The sequence below is a fragment of the Balaenoptera borealis genome, assembly GCF_965194805.1.
Source record: "Balaenoptera borealis genome assembly, chromosome: 9".
Lineage (NCBI taxonomy): Eukaryota > Metazoa > Chordata > Mammalia > Artiodactyla > Balaenopteridae > Balaenoptera > Balaenoptera borealis.
Genome location: NC_138873.1, coordinates 11,979,706 through 12,002,423, shown reverse-complemented (window position 1 = coordinate 12,002,423; position 22,718 = coordinate 11,979,706). Strand labels below are relative to the sequence as shown.

The 22,718-nt window shown below is 43.7% G+C and overlaps 1 protein-coding gene across 1 annotated transcript in view; it reads left to right on the top strand.

Moving 5' to 3' along the window:
* Nucleotides 1-22,718, top strand: part of TIAM2 (TIAM Rac1 associated GEF 2) — a 236,727-nt gene that overhangs the window by 140,599 nt on the left and 73,410 nt on the right. Inside the window, exons 6-10 of the mRNA XM_082404547.1 lie at nucleotides 2,494-2,666; nucleotides 5,745-5,969; nucleotides 17,450-17,635; nucleotides 18,338-18,484; nucleotides 21,527-21,598. Of these exons, the coding sequence (XP_082260673.1) occupies nucleotides 2,494-2,666; nucleotides 5,745-5,969; nucleotides 17,450-17,635; nucleotides 18,338-18,484; nucleotides 21,527-21,598 (803 nt within the window). The remainder of the gene's footprint in view (nucleotides 1-2,493; nucleotides 2,667-5,744; nucleotides 5,970-17,449; nucleotides 17,636-18,337; nucleotides 18,485-21,526; nucleotides 21,599-22,718) is intronic.

Here is a 22,718-nt window from a genome sequence, read left to right as displayed (position 1 = left end):
GAATAGTTGGCAAGGGGGTTAAAGCTGTCCCTCAAAACACACAATACATAACCAAGGTCAGGAGGGGTGTTCATAAAGGAGGTTTAAGATGCTGGTCATTCTGCCCATGACAGGGAAGGACGGATGAGTGTGGGTTGAGAAGGTGGATTTGAAGGGAGACCGAGAATAATTTCTCTCCTTTCACTGGTGATATTTCTAGTAATACAGCCTCTTCTCTTCTTGTGCTTCCAGGGCTGTTCTGATCTGTTTTCTCTTTTTGCTTCCACTGACAACTGCCCAGGCTGACACCAGCTCCTGGCGGGGGAGGGTGGGCTGGGCAGGGCTGACGGCCACAGCATTGGGGTTGGGGTGGGCACAGGAGGCTCTGCTGACATAGGCGTGCAGCCCCTTTCCATCAGCCTCATTGCCCCTACGTCAGAGGTGCAGATTAAGTTAAACTCGATGTAATAGACTTACGACTGATTTCCTGTTCCTTAAATTCGATAGCAACAAAATTCTGCAAATTGTTTGACATACTGGCCTGGTTCTAAAGCGAAATGTCCTGTTTTGGTTTCACGCTTTCACGGGAGAGCTGCATTCTGTCAGGGTGGGGCGTTGGGGGCTGTTAGGGTTGGCAGTGTTCTGGCATCTGCCCAAGATTGCGTTCATTTCCTCTAGATGCCGCGATTCAAACCACCGCCCCTGGGAGCTCAGTGTTAGGGGCGCTGGGAGGTGAACATTAACCCTTTGGAAAGAATTTGGAGTTGGGTGGAGCTGGTGTTGCTCTGTTGTCCTCGGGTCCCATGGTCATGGGATGTCGCACAGGCTTTTCCTGATGGATAGATTTGGGGATTGTTTCTAAGTCCGTTAGTGGCTGGAAGAAAAGACAGGCTCAGACCTGCCGCAGTAGCTCTGGCCATAAACCTCTTGCTCCTTTGCCTTGTTCTAAGAGGCTCTCACAGCTTCTGTGTTTGGGTGAGTTTTGATTGTGGGAGGAGAGATCGCTCAGTGCTTCTTGAGATCAGAAAGTACCATGGAGGGAGAAAGTGCTGTCTTGAGCTAGGGTCCTGCATTTTTTTTCTCCTGGCTTCTGTGCTACGCTGGGCTCCATTATATAAACTTGTTCGTCCAACTTAAGATCTGGAAGAAGTGAAACTGGTAAGAATGAGATAGTTTTCAAAACATGTAGACTTTTATGAATGAAGACTCATAATGTAGTAGGGTAAAGCAGCCATGAAGTGGACCCCATCCATTTACAATGCAGGGGAAAGCAGGCTACTGCTTCATTAACTGTCGGTGTGAAAAGTATCGGGTTGGCCAAAAGGTTCATTTGGGTTTTTCCGTAACATCTTATGGGAAAACTGGAGTGAACTTTTCGGCCAGCCCAATATTTTCAAAGCAAGGGATGGTGCCCATATCATGATGGTACCATATCATTCATCAGCACATGAGAAGTGCTCAAAAATGTTGATTGGTTGAAAGTTTTACGGGATATTCAACAAGTAAATATACTTGTGAGCATTTTAGAATTTGCTTAAAAATTACGTCTCATTAGAAAGCATTCCTATCGAATTATCAAAACAGACCCCTAGTAACTTCTGCCTACAATATCTTATTAGCTTATTAGAGGAAAGCTATGTACCTGAAAGCATATGTAGTGGCACTTTAGGGTAATATTTTAAGATACAGGGACATGTAGTTTCATTTTCCTCTCAATCTAAATTAGCAAGGTTGTAGTAATATTTCCTATCACTGTGAGATAAGAGAATATATTAAAATTAAGTTATTCTATGTGGCATTTGGAGAATAAACTGGGTACTTTCTCACAAATGGCAAAGTGTGGCCCAGGTGAACTCAGTTTCTTGTGACCCCACACTGTAAGTGTAGAAGTTCGCTCAATGAATATGGGGTTTTCTTCTGTCTCCTGCATTTAGGTCTCCTAAGAAGTGTGGTGCTGTGGTTATGAAGGAGGGCTCTGCGGCCAGGGTGCCTGGGTTCAGATCCTGCTCCACTGCAGTCCAGCTATGGGACCTGCAAAGTGGTGTCAACTCTCAGGCTTTCCATCTGTAAAATGGGACTAATAACTGTGCCTGCCTTCTAAGGCTGCTTTGGGCACCAAATAAACCAGAGCATGTGAAATACTTAGAAGAATTTCTGACACAGAGTAAGCAACAATAAATGCTTGGTATTGTTATTACCATTATTACCTCTACAAGAAACATCTCATTTTCATCTGGGTTGATGCTAACACAACTAGGCATAATTTGGATACCAAAATTTCCTTTTGTGATAGTCTCATTCAGTCATTTTCTTCTCTTTTTTCTTTTCTTTTCTTTTCTTTTCTTTTCTCTTTTCTCTTCTTTTCTTTCTCTCTCTCTCTCTTTCTTTTCCTCCCTCCTTCCCTTCCCCTTCCTTCCCTCCTTCCTTCTGTCTGTCCACATCCTTTACTTCTCATTCCTTTCCTCGGTAGATCCTCGGGACATGTGATAAGGACAGTACTTGTCTCTTCCACAGGATGCGCCCTGCTGTTTTATGAGACCTACGGGAAGAATTCCACGGATCCGAGGAGTGCCCCTCGGTGTGCCCTGTTTGCAGAAGACAGCATAGTGCAGGCCGTCCCAGAACATCCCAAGAAGGAAAATGTCTTCTGCCTCAGCAACTCCTTTGGAGATGTCTACCTTTTCCAGGTACTGCCGAGCTTTCTATTTTTACTTTTTATTAATTATCTATTTTATACATATCAGTGTACACATGTCAATCCCAATCTCCCAGTTCATTCCCCACCCCTCCTCCCGCTTACCCCCCCTTGGTGCCCATACATTTGTTCTCTACATCTGTGTCTCAATTTCCACCCTGCAAACCGGTTCATCTGTACCATTTTTCTAGGTTCCACATATATACATTAATATACGATATTTGTTTTTCTCTTTTTTTAAAAAAATAAATTTATTTATTTTTGGCTGCATTGGGTCTTCGTTGCTGCGCGCGGGCTTTCTTTAGTTGCGGCGAGCGGGGGCTACTCTTCGTTGTGGTGCTTGGGCTTCTCATTGCGGTGGCTTCTCTTGTTGCAGAGCATGAGCTCTAGGCGCACGGGCTTTGGTATTTGTGGCTCGCAGGCTCTAGAGCGCAGGCTCAGTAGTTGTGGCACACGGGCTTAGTTTAGTTGCTTCGCGGCATGTGGGATCTTCCTGGACCAGGGCTCAAACCCGTGTCCCCTGTATTGGCAGGCGGATTCTTAACCACTGCGCCACCAGGGAAGTCCTGTTTTTCTCTTTCTGACTTACTTCACTCTGTATGACAGTCTGTAGATCCAACCACGTCTCTACAAATGACCCAATTTTGTTCCTTTTTATGGCTGAGTAATAGTCCATTGTATATATGTACCACATCTTCTTTATCCATTCATCTGTTGATGGGCATTTAGGTTGCTTCCATGACCTGGCTATTGTAAACAGTGCTGCAATGAACATTGGGGTGCATGTGTCTTTTTGAATTATGGTTTTCTCTGGGTATATGCCCAATAGTGGGATTGCTGGGTTATATGGTAATTCTATTTTTAGTTTCTTAAGGAAACTCCATACTGTTCTCCATAGTGGCTGTATCAATTTACATTCCCATCAACAGTGCAAGAGGGTTCCCTTTTCTCCACACCCTCTCCAGCATTTGTTGTTTGTAGATTTTCTATGATGCCCATCTGCTGAGCTTTCTAAATGGAGGATGGAGACGATGGCTTGTGTCCTGCTAGGATGAGAAGGACCAGAATTAGGAGGCACAGCTTAGCAATTTGAAATAGACTAAAAGCTGTCAGACTTTGGATTAAGGTTTAAGCAAGAGAATTGGCCTCTGCTGACTGCCAGGTGCCGCAGGGTCATTGCAAATGCAGTCATTCATCCAGCAAGCACTTCTTGGGTGCCCGCCCATGAAATGCCAGGCTGTAGCCCCTGGGCTGCTCTTCAGGATACAAAGAGAGAAAAATTACGATCCTGTTCTGGAGTAGTCCGTGATCTAGTGAGTACAAGATCCGAAGTTCCCAGAGTGGAAGTTTTTAAGTGAAAACCCAGAGAAAATGGACAGTAGAGGCTTAAGTTCTTCCCAAATCCCAGTGGAAGTGAAGAAGCTTTTCAGGAAAACCCTCATTGACAAATACTATAGGGTCTCATTACCCTGTGGAAGTGGTCTTAGGACGTTAAGATTCAGGTTATCTACTGCTATGATTCTTAGAATCTTTCTAGCAAAGGAGGGGTCAGGCTGAGGTGTGGGTCCTGGTTCTCTCGTTGAGTCTGCACATCATCTTGCAACACTTACTGAACTTCTCTGAGCTTCAGACCCTTCAACCCATAGGATAATAATAGCTTCTAGGATTGTTTTAAGGGTAAACAATATGATATGCATGTGTTAAGTGCTAAAGAAATTCTAACTATTATGACTGTTGTTATTATTAATTAACTCCAGAGAAGTGGGGGTGAGAGCCAGGAAGTGAAGTGTGCTTCTGAAATGCCTCCGAATCCAAACCCAGTACTGGGTGTAGACACAGCATGAGCTATCGATTCTACCTGGCTGGAAGCTTCATGGAAAACCTCCTAGGTCCTGGATTCAGGTCTCTGATGAACTTGGTCCTGGCTGCCCCCAGGGCCCCTGTAGAACAATATAGTTGTTTTGGGCCCCTTTGATTCTAGATTCTTTGGAATCTAGAATTCTCTGAAGTGTTTTGGGCAATAGGAGTTCCCAGCACTAACCTGGTAAACGCCCTGGGCCCCTAGCCTATTGCTGTCCTCAACCTGACCTGACTGAAAAGAGTCAGGGCCTAAGATTTGATTTTCCTTCTTTTAACAGAAAGGTTTACTTGAACTTTCTGTGGTGCTTTAAAGCAAAGCAACAAACTGATGTTCATATGAATTGTAGGAAAGGTAAATACATTGGATTAAATCTGCATGGATTTAGGGGCAAGTATGAAATGAATATTTTCTTTTGTGATTCAGGAAACATATCCTCAGTTTTTAAGAAATTTTCCCAGTAGTTCCCATTGTACGATCCCACAGGTCACTGGAGGATTAACCTCGTGGTGTGAACGTGTGTGGTTATTTCTGGGCATCGGGAAACTGAACGTGCATTTCATCCTGCTGAGAATCCTACATCTTTGCCCATTCTGCTCTGTTCAGACTTTCTTTACTTTTTTTAAAATAAAATATTCTTATATGAAAATACTATACGGTCATTGTGTCTGAAGGTACTGAAGGGCAGAAAAAGAAAACTGCTATCCATATTCCCAATATTTACGGACGACTATTTTAATATTATTGTGTCCTCCCCGAAATGTTCTTTTATTGTTATTTGTCATAATCGAGTCCATACCATAGATGAAATTTCATATCCAGGCTTCAAAATGTAACATTTTAGCCCTAATATCTTCTCATCCTGTTAAAATTATGATGATAAACGGCTTTTTAGAGAGCGGCATGATGTACACTGCATGGATATACCCTGGTTTTCTTATCACTCCCCTGTTGCTGGTGTACAGCTTGATCCTATCAGCAGTCTGTCTTCCCGTTCTGTCTGGGGCCATGCGACACCCTCGATGTTCTCATGGGCCCTCTGGAGTAAAGGAAGCCTGTGGACCTGTGTTGAGTGTGTGTTTTTAAAATTACACAGTTTTTATGAAGTGAAGGTACTTTGGGGTTTTACATATTCAAGCCCAGCCTGCCGCTTTGGAGAACACTTCCGTGGTGAAACAATTCCAAGTTGCTTTTTTTCCCCCCCGTGTTTAGGCCACCAGCCAGACGGATCTGGAGAACTGGGTCACTGCCATCCACTCGGCCTGCGCGTCCCTTTTCGCCAAGAAGCACGGCAAGGAGGACACGGTTCGGCTGCTGAAGAACCAGACGAGGAACCTCGTTCAGAAGATAGATATGGATAGCAAGATGAAGAAGATGGCAGAGTTACAGCTGTCCGTGGTGAGCGACCCGAAGAACAGGAAAGCCATAGAAAACCAGGTACATCTACAGGGGTTTCCTCCCATTGCTTACGTCACTGCGGGCAAACTCAGACGGGGGAGCTGGTTCCCACACCTCTGCGGGGAGTGGTTTCTGTGGCTTTTTGGTTCAAGTACTTAATGGCTGCACTTCTGTCATATGAGGGATGGGATGCGCTTTGCAACCTTGCGTGGCTGTATATGTACACTGGAACATTTTGTGACCAAATCTTGTTCCCTCATGTTGAGTAGCTCCTTGCCTGGATGATTCTCTCATATATGGGCACTTTCAGAAGAAAATTTATATGATAAAACTATTGGAAGATTAGACACGTACGATTCTAATACAGAAGATGGCTGTGAAAGAGTAGTTTGGTATATTACAGCTGTTCCTGTGTCTGTGGACTAGAAAAAAACTACTAATTTTTTGGTTTGATTTTTCTGTGTATAACAGATAAGATGCTAAGGAAGATGCTTTCTTTGGCCTGTCTCCACATTCACATAATAATTAAACAGCTATTTTCTATGCTGTTTGCATTTTAGAGGAGAGGGAGAAGCTTAGTTTCTATTTTCCTTTACTCAGACAGCCTGAGCGCTTACACAAGTGTCGGTGAAATTTCTAGCACCCCTCTCTTCATTCAGTTTCCCTGGGAAACACACTGAGGTAGAGATTTGCAGGTGAGGAGTTTTATTAGGACCGTTCTCAGGAGTTAAGGGAGTGAGGGAGCAGGATTAAGGAGGGACTCATTGAATTGTGTTGAGCTGATCCTACAGGGGGCTTGGGAGCCGGGGTGGCCGTTCACAATTGCTCGCTTCCAGTGAGGCATGCTGTGTCAATGCCATGTCTACTGGTCAGAGCAGCTGCCTTCAGAGGAGGTGGGTTCCCATTCTTGCGCCATGAGCAGCTAAGGGAAAGAATGCCGCTGTCTTGAAAGGGAGGTCTGGTGGTGCACAACAGTATCCACTACAGTCCCTTCAAAATCAGTGTCAGATGATTTGGGAACTTGAAGAGGCATAGGGCGAAGATGGGTTGGCGTGTTCCTGAATTTTTCATTCTTTTTACTTTGTGAATTATTATACAGAGACCAGGTTCTTTAAAAAAATTCCATGGCAATACAACAATGTGGACACCCCATCAGAAAAGAATTTTCCCTATAGCGTTTGACTTAAATCACAAATCAAACAGTACATTATCAATCTTCTATTTGTGTTTGAATATTTAACCTTGCTTAGAATTTTTTTCCTGCCTGCATATATATGAAGAACTTAGAATGTGTAGAAAGAAATTTCTGGCTGTAAATAAGAAACTGATGAAAGGCATGCATTCAAATGATATATTTGTGTTACACTAAGAATTTGGGCTTTATCAGTTGGCAATAGTAAAATAACCAAGTAATTCCCATCTCTTGCCCCTTCATCAAGTGTTTCTAAATGATGGCACAGTTGAGACAGGTCTTCTGCTGATACCTGGATCCATCTTTGCTTCTCCTTTGCTGATATCCTGTGTCGTCTTTCTCCCTTCCCAATTCTTCCCTCTCGCTTATTTGTCCATCTTCAGATATCGACATGCCTAACAGATGCCTATAGCTTCAAAATATAAAAATAATTATAAAATATGGACCCTGTTTCTAAAAAATGTATTATTTAGTTAGAAAGCAGGCCTCATAAACATGAAACTAAAGAATATTCTAGAATGGTATAAGTTAGTACCAACTAGCATAGTCATCAAATGCTATGAGGCATCAGAGGTTGAGCTGTGCTATGATCTAGAGGAGATGGAGGAGACTTCCTGGAAGAATATATGGCCTTAAAAAATTGGTAAGACGTGTGTTGGTATGAAAGCTGATCCAGGCTGGGAGGAGAGTGGGGCGCATGGTAGGACAATTTGGAGGTATAGTTGACCCTTGAATAACACAAGGATTAGGGGCTCCAACCCTCCAGTGTATAACTTATAATAGTTGGCCCTCTGTATTCAGCCAACCACGATCGTGTGGTACTGTAGTATGTAGTATTTACTTAAAAAAAATCTGCATATAAGCGGACCCGTGCAGTTCAAATCCTTACTGTTCAAGGGTCAACCGTAGGAGTAACAGTGGTTGCTTGAGGCTCCTGAGCAAATGGGAGTAGAGGTGTGGGCTAGGAAGTGATGAATAGCTGGTGGTTTGGTGGGACAGGTACTGGTGCAGCTTTTTCAGGGTCTTAAAAATAACCCTGGGATATAAGGTTTATTATAGCCTCTAGATCTAAGGGAGGAATATAGGTTTTTAAGTTGGGACGAAAATCGTGATGAATGCACTATCTTTGGAAGATTAATCTGGCAGTGGCTTGGCGGTGGTGACGCTGGTGAGAGGCAGATTGAAGTAGGGAAAGTGTGGGGTGGTGGAAGGGCCCTGATCTGGATGTGCAGTTATGAAGGCCTCGCCCAGAGTAACACAGCCGAAGTTTAACAATTTATATGGAACATGTTTTTCAGAGTACATGATTTTCTATAATTTTATAGAATATTAAAGAGAGTTTCCTATGCTCCTGAATTGAAACAGAATATACTGTTTATTTCAGGAGTGCCAGCTAACAAACTACAAAATAGTGTTTCCAAGGAACTGAAAGGGAAGTTGAAACTGCCAAGGAGAATAGAGGGGGTGGAAGGGTTTGGGGGGTTTTGACAAGGACGCAGCTTCTGGGGACAGACACGTCTCTGCCTTTGGTCTGCTTCTGCCCAGAAGCCTCACCCTGTTCATGTCTGGGAAGAGGGCCAGTCTTGAGACAGGTCCCGACCACGCAGCTTTCTGTCTGGGGCATGAAGCGATGTGATGCTCTGTCACATTTACACGACAAATCAAAAAGCTTGAGGAGAAGGAGAAATAGCTTTTCCTGCATTTTCTCTGTACTACGTCTCCCCTGGGGTCCTGAATTTCCAGGATCCGAAAGTCTGTCATCAGAGATGCAACTCATGGATTCAAGTGCCCCAATTAAAAATTTCATATTGGTTGTAGTGGGAAAAGGTATGGTTTTAACTTTTACTGGCTCTCTACAATTTAAATTCAAAGTCATACTTTAGTCCAATGGAGGGGATGCCCAACTTGGAGTTTTCAGGTCCTTGTGTGTTGTCAAATGTTTAGGTCCAGGGAGAGAAAAGGGAAATTGGGCAACACTGAGATGCTCCTGGCCTTTTTTTTCCACCCCCTCCTTTTTCTTTCTCTCTTTATGGCCACAAGAAGTCCAAGCAAACATTTTTTAAAAGTTTAAATTTTCATTAAATGTAACTTTATTTCTTTTTTCATAGTTGGTAAATGCTTAATTTATGATGTCAAAAGTGGTGCTCTTCTCTCTTGGGAGGGGGGAATTACTTTCACATAAATCCCTACACAGATCCAAGGGTCTAGGGTGGTCGGTTGGCCTGAAGAGAAGCTTTTTTTAAATTAAATTTAATTAATTAATTATTTTAATTTTTTGACTGCGTTGGGTTTTTGCTGCTTCGTGCGGGCTTTCTCTAGTTGCAGCGAGCGGAGGCTACTCTTTGTTGCGGTGCAAGGGCTTCTCATTGCGGTGGCTTTTGTTATTGCAGAGCACGGGCTCTAGGCGCGGGCTTCAGTAGTTGTGGCTCACAGGCTCAGTAGTTGTGACTCACGGGCTCTAGAGCGCAGGCTCAGTAGTTGTGACTCACGGGCTTAGTTGCTCCGCAGCATGTGGGATCTTCCCAGGCCAGGGCTCAAACCCGTGTCCCCTGCCCTGGCAGGAGGATTTTCAAGCACTGCGCCACCAGGGAAGTACCAAGAGAAGCTTTTTTAAAGAAAGGGTAATTATTACTTGTGGCCCATTATGCATTCTTCGACAGAATCATTACATCAGTTATTTTAAGCACACTGTCCTAATACCGCTGATTTTTCATTTCCCTTCTCCCCTCCCCCATCCCCCTTGCTCTCACCCCTTCCCCTACTCCCCTTCCCTGCACACTTCTGAGTGTCTGGTAAGAAACAATTTGGGTTGATCTTCAGACATTCCACCTGAAAATATTCTCCTTACCATATTGGCAATTGTTAAGGTTGTAATTTATCTATGTTTTCCCAGAAGGCTTGCGGTGGGTAACATGAGTTATATTTGCTATACCCACTCTCCTTAACTCTTTTGCCAGATGGTTGTGAAGAGAGCTGTTTGCTCTTTACTTGCAGACACAGAGAGTATGAAGCATTAAGGGGGGAAACAAGCACATGCTTAGAATTGCTTTTATGAGATGGTTTTGGACTAGAGAATGTTCTGTGATGCTACAAAGGCAAAGGTATTTACAGATCAAGATCAGTAAGAACCTGATCTCCTACATATCCCATAAGTATATAGTTTTCTCTAAAGTACTGAGCTGTGCTTTATCCAGTTACCATTTAAAAATCTCAGCTTCACTATATTTTATTTTACATAATAGAAAATACTTATTTACATAGCGCTTTCCCCCAGAGATCCCAAGAAACTCAGTTATAGTCACTTACAGCCTTGTAACAGCTGAACTGAGAGTGTATATTACATCATGTGAGAGGAAAGTCTCTGGAACAGGTTTTCTTTGAAGTGCTGCGGCAGAGGAGTTCATTGTCAATGCCCTTTCCAGATAAAAAGACACTATCACAGTAGTAACGGCTGAGTTTCATACTGCTGTGTAGGGACATGCTTTGCCTAAAAGCGGCCATCGTACGGGCTTGTCCCTGGGCCTTTCGGCGACTCTGTGGGGCAGGATGATGCAACTTGCATTTGGGCATATCCAGCGTGGAGCAGACCGTCCACGTGTTGGACTCCTTTTGACGTCCTGGGGAGAAAGAACTGTAAATTAAGTCCAGTTAGTACTTTCCTTTCCTTTCCGTTTGTGATTTTAAACAAGTGAACAAGGACAAAACCTCCCCGCCCTTAGGCGGGTCTTGGCCTCTTCCCAGACATCTCCCCATCCCCATCCCGACTCTCTGGGTCTTTCTCACTTCCTGGGGTTAGTGAGGCTGAGAGGGAGGATGTGGGGAGCAGGGAGGTGTGGTATCTTGGGAGGAGCAAACTGTCAGCGGGTGGGTTTGGGACTGCGCTGGGTTCTGTGAACCACCGCAGGCTTCATTTTCAATATTCAAGTTTGAAAATCATAAAGAGGAGGGATTGAACTTAGACAATCGGAGACTGCGGTGAAGGGAAAAAAAATGAACAAAGCCTCGGGGAAAATGTGATCTGAGAGGTGTGGGGGGAAGCCATTTGGGCAATAAAGCATCGGAGGGTTTTTGAGAAGCAGGTTTGAGGGAGACAAGGCCAGATTACGGAGGAGCTGGGCCAGGACAAGCCTTCCTTCAGCAGGCCGCAGGGACGTGGTGGACGGGCCGAGGGCAGGAGATTAACATTCAGTCTAGTTCAGCGAACGTTTACTAAGTGCAGACTCTGGGCCAGGCGAGGGTGCAGACTGGGAATTCGAAGATGCTGTCTTTGCCCTCAGGGTGCTCGCAGTCTAGCAGAGTGACAGACAGCTGAGCATATAATTTCAGCATAATAGAATGAATTCAGAGCAGATGATATTCCAGAGTGTTGTGGAAGACACACGTGAAGTTTAGCCTCCTGTGTAGTCATGGAGGACTTCCTGGAGGAGGGATGCCTGCATTGCTTCTTAAAGAATGAGGAGTTAATCAGGAGAGGAATGGAGAAGGAAGTTCCAGGCCAGGGGTCAGCATGAGCCAAGGCAGAGCACTCTGAAATGCTGCGGTCACCCTGACAGTTTGAATTTTCAGCACACGATATGCAGGTGGTGAGAGATGAGGGGTGTAAGGAGGACTGTCTTCTCTCTTCCCTGTAAGGCTGCAGAGGCTGCCGGTGTTGCCCTTCCTCAGATGCCTCTTCTGCACGAGGTCAGAGAGGTTTGCATCTAAAAAGCAAATCTGACCATGGGATTACCAGGATTAAAAATCCCCCAGTGGCCCCCCATTGCTTACAAGATGAAGTCCCTGACAACCTCTCCCCACCTCGACCTTTAGCTACAACACCAAACTTCCTGTAGGTTCCACTTCTTTCTTTGGGTTTTCCCTCAGGCAGAGAGGACCCATGTAGACCACACATGCAGACTGCCCCATCCCACCTGCCCCTGTCATCAGGCTCACCCCTGCTTGTTTGTGATGAAGGGTTTAGCTCCTCCAAGGAGCTGCCCTTGACCCCGTTTCCCACCTCGCCGTCAGGCACCTTTCTATACTTCCATAATTCTCAGGGTCTCTCTTTATCTCACACATTGTTTTGCAATTATCCCTTTGTGTTTAAGGTTGCTCCTAGTATGAAATAAGAGCTCCCAAAGGGTGGGTAACTTTCTCCCCATCTGTTTCTCTGGTACTTGGTTCCAGGTAGTGAGTGGACACATCCATGTCTCCTTTCCTCTTCCCTGGGCTGGTCCCCACCCCAGCCCCTCACCAGCTCCTGGCTACTTTCCTTCAGGCTTCACTCCTCATTTCCCAAGGAACATCCTCTCTTCTGCCTCGCTCTCCATCCTCATGGTTTCCTAGTCTACTTCTCAAGGCTCCTATCTCAGGCCAGGATCCTGTATGATTCTACAGTAACGCCGTGCCGTCAAGTTGACTGTATCACCCACCTGATGGATGAGCGGTTGGACGCTGGGAGAGGTGAGGGAAATGGTCCAATGTCACGCAGCTGTCAAGTGGCAGAGCTTGAACACAAATCTGTGCCCCTAACCAAATCAGGCCTCTCAGTAAGACTTTAGTGAATCAGACTGTGCTTCACTTACTAAGGAACCATGTGATGAATGGTTTTGTGTAAAGTAGAAATTAATCCTTAATTTACTTCTTTTCATAACTTGGATTTTTCAGCTTGATTTGATGGGAAATGTATTTATTATGAATGCACTCGGTGAGTGGATTTTCTAACATGTGAATTATATCTCAAAGGGAAGAACAAAACAAAACAGATTTTCTAAACCTGTGGCTGGTTATTCTAACTACCAGTTAACTTCAGTGTCTTCTGTGTCACTAGCTGGGTTCTTCTGCGGAGGTGGGTTTTAGTGCTTGGAAAATATTGCATGGGAGTTTTTCAACTTACTTTGCCAGAAAGGAAAAACTAATTATCTTTTAGGACCAACCTAGAAATGGACAAATGACCAAATACTGTGATCGAATGACTAAACGGCAGAAAATATTTTTCTAGGAGTTTTGGGTGTGGTAGGAATGTACTCGTCATCTTTTTTATGTATCACTTATTCATCTGTTATTTTTAGCATGAACCTTCATCTCCTTCCCCTCCCACTTTCTAGAGCAGACCATAGCCTTTCTGAGCTCATTAAATAAATATAGCTATATTAGCAATAAAGAGGAAACTTTTGCATTGTATTTGTGTCAGTGCTTAAAAATGGGAGTTTTCCTCCTTAAGTTTTGTTGATAATTTTCTTTTACAAATGAAAGATAATGAAAACTTCCTTTGTGTGGGTTTTCTTCATTCATGTTATTTTTGTGTTTTGTGCACAGGTATTAAAGAAATGAAAGCTCAAGCTCCATAGAAGTTGAGTTTTGATTTTCATGTCCTGATGAAATAAATGTCTGGGGCAATTATCAGTACTTGTGGAATGTAGGAAAAAGGGGGAAAAAAACAGTCTTGGGTTAAAGGAATTGATTTGGGGCATTTTCATTTTTGATCATATTAGGAAAAAATCTCCAGAAATTCTCTGATAAGTGTGAGGTTGGATAATATTGCTGTTTTGGTGACGATGGTTGAAATTTACTGCAGTAGTATGTATCATAGATACAAAACTGTCTTCTATTTCTCCCTTTCATTTAAGAAAAATGTATCCTTATCTCATCTTTTGAGGGATAAAGGGATAAAAATAAAATGTTTTTCCTTTTAGTTAACATTAAATTTGGGCTGAACTTGAAGATCAAGGCTGGTAGGAAATTGAGAGGCAAGATGTTCACCCAAATGAGAGTGTGGATAGTCTTACATCTTCTCTGTAGAACACCTGGGGATTTGTGGGGAGAAATACAGTTGACAATTAGATGAAAATTGAACTGAAAGTTGCTAAGTAATCACTGGATACTGCACGATACCCACCTTGTGAGCGAGAGGACCAGGGGCTCAGGGGCTGCATTCTAAGTGCTCGATTGAAGCTTGTTTACGCATGTTGTTCCCATCAGGATCAGCTTTGGGCCTTGGCCAACCTGGAGGGGCCGGCTTATTGTGTGGCCCTGGTCAAGTCACTTCCCTCCCTGGGCCTCAGTATTCTCTGCTGAGAAATGAGGGTGTGGCGACCCTAACTCCCTTGCAAACTCATTGCCTGTGTCCACAGACTTCCCCAGTATTGCAAGGTCTGTACTGAGCTTGTGGGTCTGGCCTTTGTACTTCTCTCTTCCCTCTAAGTAACCCAAGCACCTGAATCCATGTCCTCACTGGACTTTTACCTGCATATTCTCCCACATCCTTCTCTACAACTTTGGTGAGTCCGTGGATAGAAAAATCAAATATTTCATTGTTTCTTATCCAATCACAGATCCTCATGTGAACACTCTCTCCGATTCTCTCCGTAAAGAACCATGACCTTAAAAATAAGATATTGTCTTTAAATATGGACTAGCTGTGTGACTAATGATGGCTTACTCTGCCACAGAGCTCTGTGGAATGAAGGATGTATTAGTCAGGGTTCTCCAGAGAAACAGAACCAATAGGACGTGTGAAAAATATATTTGTAAAGAGATTTATTATAAGGAGTTGGCTCATGTGATTACGGAGATGGGCAGGCCCCAAGATCTGCAGTGAGTCAGCCAGCTACAGACCCAGGACAGCGGATGGTGTGGTTTGCATCTGAAGACTGGCAGGCTGGAGGCCCAGGATGGGCCAGCATTTCAGTTCCAGTCAAAAGGCAGGAAAAAGGCCGATATCCCAGTTTGAAGGACCATCGGGCAAGAGGAGAATTCTTCCTTGCTTAGGGAGGGTCAGACTTTTTGTTCTAGCCAGGCCTTCAACTCATTGGATGAGGCCCACCCACAGGAGGGAGGGCAGTCTGCTTTATTCTGTCTACCCATTTAATCCCATCCCAAACACTCATAGAAACAGTCGGATTGGTGTTTGACCACACATCTGGGCACCCCGTGGCTCAGTCAAGATAAAGACAGGAAACATCAGTGAAATGGAGAAGTCATAAAGTCCATTCTCATTTGCATTTTCTACTAAGTTCAGATTAAAAAATTTCTCTACAGTGTGCAGTACTGATTGAGATACTAGTTCTCTTGAAACATAATCACATATATTAACAAACTTCTCGATCTTTGTAAGGTCTGCTTTGGGCTTTTGGGGTCTCCCAGCCCCTTCTTTCTTTCAACAAACCTAAGCATCTGAATTCATTTTCTTCCTATGAACTTACCTGCATTTTGTCCCAGGTTTTGGGTAGAGAGGTCTAGGTGTGCTGAAGATTATGAAGTGTTTCTGGCAAAATTTGAAGATTCCCTGTGTATTGTTTAGGATGGAACTGTCTTTTCCTTCCAGTGGTGCTTTGATGTGTAGTCATTTAAATACATTTAATGATGCCTTTGAATATCTTTGTAAACTGCAGAAGTCAGTGAAAATATGAGAGATTGTCATCTTCCCTGATCTGTAGCGATTGGCATAGACCTGGGTTTTATTTTATTTGGTATTTTGTCTTTTTATTCCTCTGTAGATGGCATGGGCTCCTTTATTGTCTGGTATCCAATGACTCACTGTTTTTCTTTCCTTTCATACCCCACCACCCCCTCTCCAGAACCCCTAGAAAGCATCTCATAAGCTGTTTCACATGGAGTTATAGATGAGGGATAAACTTTAATACACTACCCAACCTAGGAATATCTGCATATTATTAGAAGACAAAAGAATGCGTCTAAGTTGTGGATGTTCAGGTGTCAGCTAGTGAAGATATTTGTGAGACAGAACTGGGAGTATGGTTTTGTTGGGACTTATCGCTCCTGGTATGTGTAGTTTATGGTTACAGAATACCCATCCATTACTTCTGGAATCTAGAACTCTCTAACATGGCAAGAGCACAAAGAGATTTGCAGTTCAATTTGAACTGCCGTGTTAGTCTAGAACAGTGGTCCTCACTCAGGCTGGGTACCAGAGTTGTTGGAGGTGCTTTTGAAGTGTCAGCTTTTCTGGGCCTCATGCCTAATCAATAGACTCCTCAGGCAGTGGAGCTGGGCATTTTTCACTTGTAAAAGCCAACAGGTCCTTCTGGTATTGATTCAAGGCTGACATGAGTGGGCTGTTACATCACTAGCAAGGTCATACAGCATCTTAAAGGAAGTTAAACTGGAGATTGAGATTCTTCAGTGCACTCTGGGACTTTTGTTGTTTTGTGGACAAACTATGACGGATCAACAAATTATTTGTTTAGACCTTGTAGCCATCGTATTTCTTTTATGTGGAAAAGTTGTGCAGTGACCTTCCTAAGAAATGGATACAGAGAACTTGGAGGGGGTCTAAGGAGCACCCAGAATTTGTCCTGCTTTTCTCTGGGCAGAGACTGAGGGGACCGTAGTGTTAAATGTCAGAGATCCTTCAAAATATCATTTATCCAGGATCACGGGTTGACCTGGAAAGTGTACTGTGAAAGTTTAGGATCTGTTTGGGTGCTAAACTTGGCAAAACTAGAGATGCAGTTGTTGCAACTGAAATGACACAATTCTTGTACCGAATCATTGTAAGCCTTCACTACAGACCTTCTCTTGAATTGCGAGATTGCTCTGAACACCATTTGAAGCCCTGCTTTCTGTTCTCTTCTGAATCCCTACGTTGGCAACTTACTAGAGCCTTTCTTCACCTCTTCGTTTACGTTTAAATGAAGGTAATACTTACACACAACATACTTTGACATTCTTGGAAGAAGGGAGAGTGGCCCCCAGAGTTTGTACTTCTTTACCAACTCATGACTTAAGTTTTGAAGAATACGTAGAAATTTCTGTTGTGTAAATAATTATATGTGTCTTAATAAAGATGTGTAGATGGTGATTCTTCTCTAATATACTTAAAATAGGAGTAAAAGCTCTGTTTGTCCTTATGCCCAAGTTCATCTGCTTGTTATTTTAAGTCATTCTCAGAATGTACAGAAACGTGCAGCCAGTTGCCTCCATTCAGCTAGCGTCTGTTTGCGTGCAGACCAGTTAATCTGATTAAGATCAGAGGCTGTGAATGTAAATGAAACAAAGTGAAGTAACTGACTTGCAATTGTGCATCCTGCCTGAAGTCAGCCTGGTTTTCAGTGCTAGAGTTCTCCAAAGGTCGTGGCATGGCACTGTATTGGGACCACCGGCTTTGTTTTGTCTTTGGCCGTCCTGATGAAGTACAGTGCGGTCCGGCCCCGTGTATTTGGGCGGGAGGACTTGAGATGAGGTGAGCAGGGAAGGCTCATTTCAACCGTGCAACAGCAGCTGAAATGACTTTTTCCTTAAAGTTTGTGAAAGGGGTCACGTTTTCAATTTGACCCATGAGCACTTCTCATTTTTATTTAAATTAGTCCTATTCTTGCTTAAACAGATCCAGCAGTGGGAGCAGAACCTGGAGAAATTTCACATGGATCTGTTCAGGATGCGCTGCTATCTGGCCAGCCTGCAAGGCGGGGAGTTGCCGAACCCCAAGAGCCTCCTTGCTGCTGCCAGCCGCCCCTCCAAGCTGGCCCTGGGCCGGTTGGGCGTCTTGTCAGTTTCCTCTTTCCACGCTCTGGTGAGTTTCCGAGGAAGGCTGTTCGGCGGCGTGAAGGGGGAGCACTGCGGATGCTCACCTTTCTCCAGCTTGTTGACATTCAGCTCTGCTGTGACTTAAGCCAGTAACTGACCAGGGCCACCCAGGGGCCAGGCGCCGGGGGAGGGATGATTGGCATCCTGCTGTAAAGTCCCAGCATCCCAGCTTCTTTGTTGCTCGTTCTCGGAATCCAACTACTAATACACAGTTATGAAATATTCACATCTGCGTCTGCCCTTCTGTCTGTTCCACCTCGTACAGTCAGGAAGGTGGAATCCCCGAGGAGTAGCAACAATGGTGTGAAGAATTAAAGGGCTGACGGAGGGTTGTTTGATCTGTTCTCCCGAGAGCCCCACTGGGTTTTCTGAAATCGCTCCTGTGCAGGTGGCTTCTGTGGATAGTACTAGCTCAGCGGGGGGGTGGCGGGTGGTCCGAGGGTGGTTGTGCTGACCCTGTTGCCCACCCCGAAGAGATGTGAATCTTGTAACTAGACGTGTTTATCCAGATAAGGGACATCTCTGTGGTGGACGCGGTCCTGGTATGTCAGACCTGCAGCAGCTTTGGGGGCTGCTCAGAACACATTGATAGCAAGCAGGGCTTTACCCCTGTTCTAGGGCAATGGTTAATTCTCTCTGTCATCCAAATAATGGCGCCTTAAGATTTTTCTAAATTGTTTTGAATTAGGTATGTTCTAGAGGTGACTCTGCTCTCCGGAAGAGAGCACTCTCACTGACCCAGCGAGGAAGACACAAGAAGGGCTTATTTTCTTCATTAAAAGGGCTGGACACGCTCGCAAGAAAAGGGAAGGAGAAAAGACCGTCTATAACTCAGGTGAGTTTGCCAGCGTGGGACGGACAGCAGACCTAGCCGGGAAATCCTTGGTATGCCATAAATCATAAGTGTTCATCACCCTTCAGAATGAGATAAAAGTTCCTTCAAAGGGATGCAGTCTTAGCATGGATTTTTGCCCCAAATGGAAACACGCAAGTTGCTCAATCTCTTTTTGGCACTCCCAAAGAGGTATTCACACCTTGCTCACATCTGCAGCGCACGGGAACACAAAAATAAGAATCATCAGAAAAGAAGCCTTTAGAAGTAATTGTCACAGATTTTATATTAAAGAAAAAAAAAAAGGAAGAAAGTGCTGGTACCTGCTCCCACGTGGATGAACCTTGAAAACATGATGCTAAGTGAAAGAAGCTAAACACAAAAGGCCACAGGTTCTATAATTCCATTTACATTAAAAGTCCAGGATAGGCACATCCATAGAGACAGAAAGTAACTAGTGATTGCCAAGGGCTGGGGGGAGGGGCGCATAGGGAATGACTGCCAGTGGATATGGAGTTTCTTTGGGGAGTGATAAAAAAATATTCTGGAATTAGATGGTGGTGATGATTGTACAACTTTGTAAATATACTAAAAAAAAAAAAAAGCCCCCAAAACCAACATGTAAAATTAATAATAGAGTAGCAGCAACTAAATTCTATTGATGGTGCCAGACGCTTTGCTGACTTCATCTTTATGACACAAAGTAGGCGTTTTGTCATCACATTTGACAGAGGAGGAGCCTGGGACCGGGAGAGTTTGAGTCACTTCCTTTCCCCTGTTCACGCAGCCGCCGAGGGGCGGGGCTGGGACTGAGTCTACCTGGATGCTGCAGCCCTGGGCCTTTGCTGCTGCTTCGTTTTCTGGAGGAAAGGCGGCTCTTTTAACATTTTGTCAAGTTAAAAATAGCCTGAGTGCTTATTGTTGAAGTGTGGCCCAAGGACAGTGAATTGTTTTCAGAACATTTTGAACACTCATATCTGAAGTATTTCCTAATGCTGTTAATACAGTATATGATAATGATTTTTATGTTGCTGAGCGATATGTTTTAGGATTATTATTTTTTGAAAGACTGTTGAAAAGATGAGCTATCACAAAATGATCTGATCGTTTAAGTGAGTTAGGAAGTGAGTTGTGATGAAGCCCAAGGAAGTTCTTGGTTTTACTTCTCACGGGTTGCTGTTATTCTGAATATGCTGGCAGAGAGGGTCACATTTTATGAACTTTATTTTCTAATTTTATATGGATATACACATTTGATTGTGCATAACAGTTTTGTGAAATAGGTGAGTAACAGGGATAGAATCAACTTCTTTGACCCGTCTGTAATCCTAAAACAATAAAGCTGGAGGTGGTGGGACATGGGTTGATTGATTGAAAGAGGGCAAACTCACGTGGAATCCCTTTTATTTGGCTACTGTTTTTGTATACTCACAACTGGAAAGAATATCACGTTTAAAAATTGTGGTTCTGGACTTCCCTGGTGGCGCAGTGGTTAGGAATCCGCCTGCCAATGCAGGGGACACAGGTTCGAGCCCTGGTCCGGGAAGATCCCACATGCCGCAGAGCAACTAAGCCCGCGAGCCACAACTGCTGAGCCCACGTGCCACAACTACTGAAGCCCGCGCGCCTAGAGCCCATGCTCCGCAACAAGAGAAGCCACTGCAGTGAGAAGCCCGCGTACCGCAACGAAGAGTAGTCCCCGCTCGCCACAACTAGAGAAAGCCCGCGCGCAGCAACAAAGACCCAACGCAGCCAAAAAAATAAATAAATACATTTATTAAAAAAAAAAATTGTGGTTCTATTTGTACTTTAGTTGTGAAAGTAATCATTTGTTTGTTATAAATGGAAACATATTTCTTCCTTATTGACTATAGTTAACTATAAACCGTTGGCTAATGCTGGGCTTATGTTTTTGAATTCAACTTCTATGAAGTTTAAATAATGTCTTTGAGGCAAATTCTGATTTTAATCAAGGTAGCCAATTCTGTATAATTAAATGACAACGATAAATATCTTGATAATTTGCTCATAAAATGTTGACATTTAGCAATTAGATATGACCCTAATATGGTCTTTATCCCATCATATGTAGTAAATGTCCTTAATGTAAGATTTCTTGAGAAACAAAAGCATTTGGTTGAACATTTTTGTTTTAAAAAGATGTGACACTGGTATTTATATAACTGAATGAAGTTGAGGTAGTAGGTATCCGTAAATGTGTAAATGGCCTGTTTGTTAATGTTTAGTGTTCTACTACAAAATCTAGAAGATAAAAATTGGAAAAAGTAAAGGAAATTATTCCTAGTCCCTCTACCCAAACACAGCCACTTTTAATATTTAGCTTTATTTCTTACCAATATTTCTTCTATGCACATTTAAAAAAGTTATAAGCTTGATTTTGGTGGCTTTGCCAACTTTGATTTCTACATCTTCAGAAACGTGTACTTCTTGGAAAAGCAGCATCAGGAATATCCAGGATTGGGGCTTCCCCGGTGGCGCAGTGGTTGAGAATCCGCCTGCCAATGCAGGGGACACGGGTTCGATCCCTGGTCTGGGAGGATCCCACATGCTGCGGAGCAACTGGGCCCGTGAGCCACGACTACTGAGCCTGTGCGTCTGGAGCCTGTGCTCCGCAACAAGAGAGGCCGCGATAGTGAGAGGCCCACGCGCCGCGATGAAGAGTGGCCCCCGCTTGCCGCAGCTAGAGAAAGCCCTCGCACAGAAACGAAGGCCCAACACAGCCAACAATAAATAAATAAATAAATTAAAAAAAAAAACCCATTGGAAAAAAAACAAAGAATATTCCAGGATGACTTGAATAATATATATCATAGAAAAGTAAAATATGTAACCATATGGGAAGAAAAAAAAGCAACTTTAAAGTTAAAATTTTAAATGTAGTAGAGTAGTAAATAGTACACATTGCAATATGAAGATCTTATCAAATGTCATAGGCCTTAAATTTTTCAATACTGAGAAAGGGTAGCTGCCACACGAACATTGCAGAGCCATTTCATTAGTCTTTTTTTCCCTCCTGCCTATCAGATATTTGATTCAAGTGACAGCCATGGATTTTCTGGAACTCAGCTACCTCAAAGCTCCAATAACTCCAGTGAGGTAAACGTTGCCGTAGACGGCAGCCATCTTAATTTTACTTGGATGACACAAATGCTAAGTTAATGAGGGGATGCTGGTTTTGAATCTTTACCTGAATCTGCTGAAAATACTGTAAAGTTAGAACTCAGATGGTCCCGAGTAGGTAAAAGATGTTTTCAAAATGCCAAGTATTTTTGAAGGTATCTAAACTCATGATAACTCCATCTTCAAAGCGGTATAGCTAGGCTAAAGCAACTTTAGTTCAAAATAGCAACTTTCATTTATTTGTCCCTATTCCTCAGCAGTTCTTACCGTCATTTGAGAGTTTGGTGAATCCAAACTTGCATTTTCCTCTCCGGGTGTCAGGGGGCTTCACACACATATTACATCATGCTGCGAATCAGTAGCCTTTGGTGCCCTTAGTGGAGCTGAATACAGGGGCCCCATCTAGTCCCCAGGACAGCTTCTCACCGAGTAAATCCTCAGAACCATTTCTGAATGGAATTCTGGAGTAGGGTGAAGGTGGTCTGGGTGAGCTGATGCCTCTTCTTTGTGTCTTTTTCAAGGACACAAAGCTGTGTCTCCCCTTAAAGCTGTGTTTCATGTTATGATCTATTTCTCTTATCATCTGCTTCACCAAATCATTTTCTCTTAGGTTTTATGTCCAATAAACCTCTAAACTCTTTGTTGAGGTTGAAACATGATTTTAACGGCTTGGACAAACTTAATGTGCTGTTGCAGAAGTAGGCAGTATTACTTAAATTAATTGGGATAATTCAGTGAATTGGCCGTAGTTTGAAAAATCTGAGGAATGGTGGAGTGTTAGACCCAGTGATGGGTTTGGGGAGAGGTGAGTGAGGAACTTTCTGGTGATCCTAAAATATACACCACAGACAACCACCTATTCTGCCTCCATGGGAGGTTGGCCCAACCGTGGGTGCTGAGCATGGGGTCAGTTACATGGTTATTATAGAGACCACTCCGGGGGGCAGCTCTGCCCGAGGTGTCCTGAAATGGGGTAGAGAACCTCTGCTCAGAACCCTACCCTGACCTCCCACTCACAGAGGTCAGGGGCTGCCAGAGGGCAGGTCATGAGATGGGGTGCCTGTGCCCGGAGGCTGTGTCGTGGACACTGCTTCTG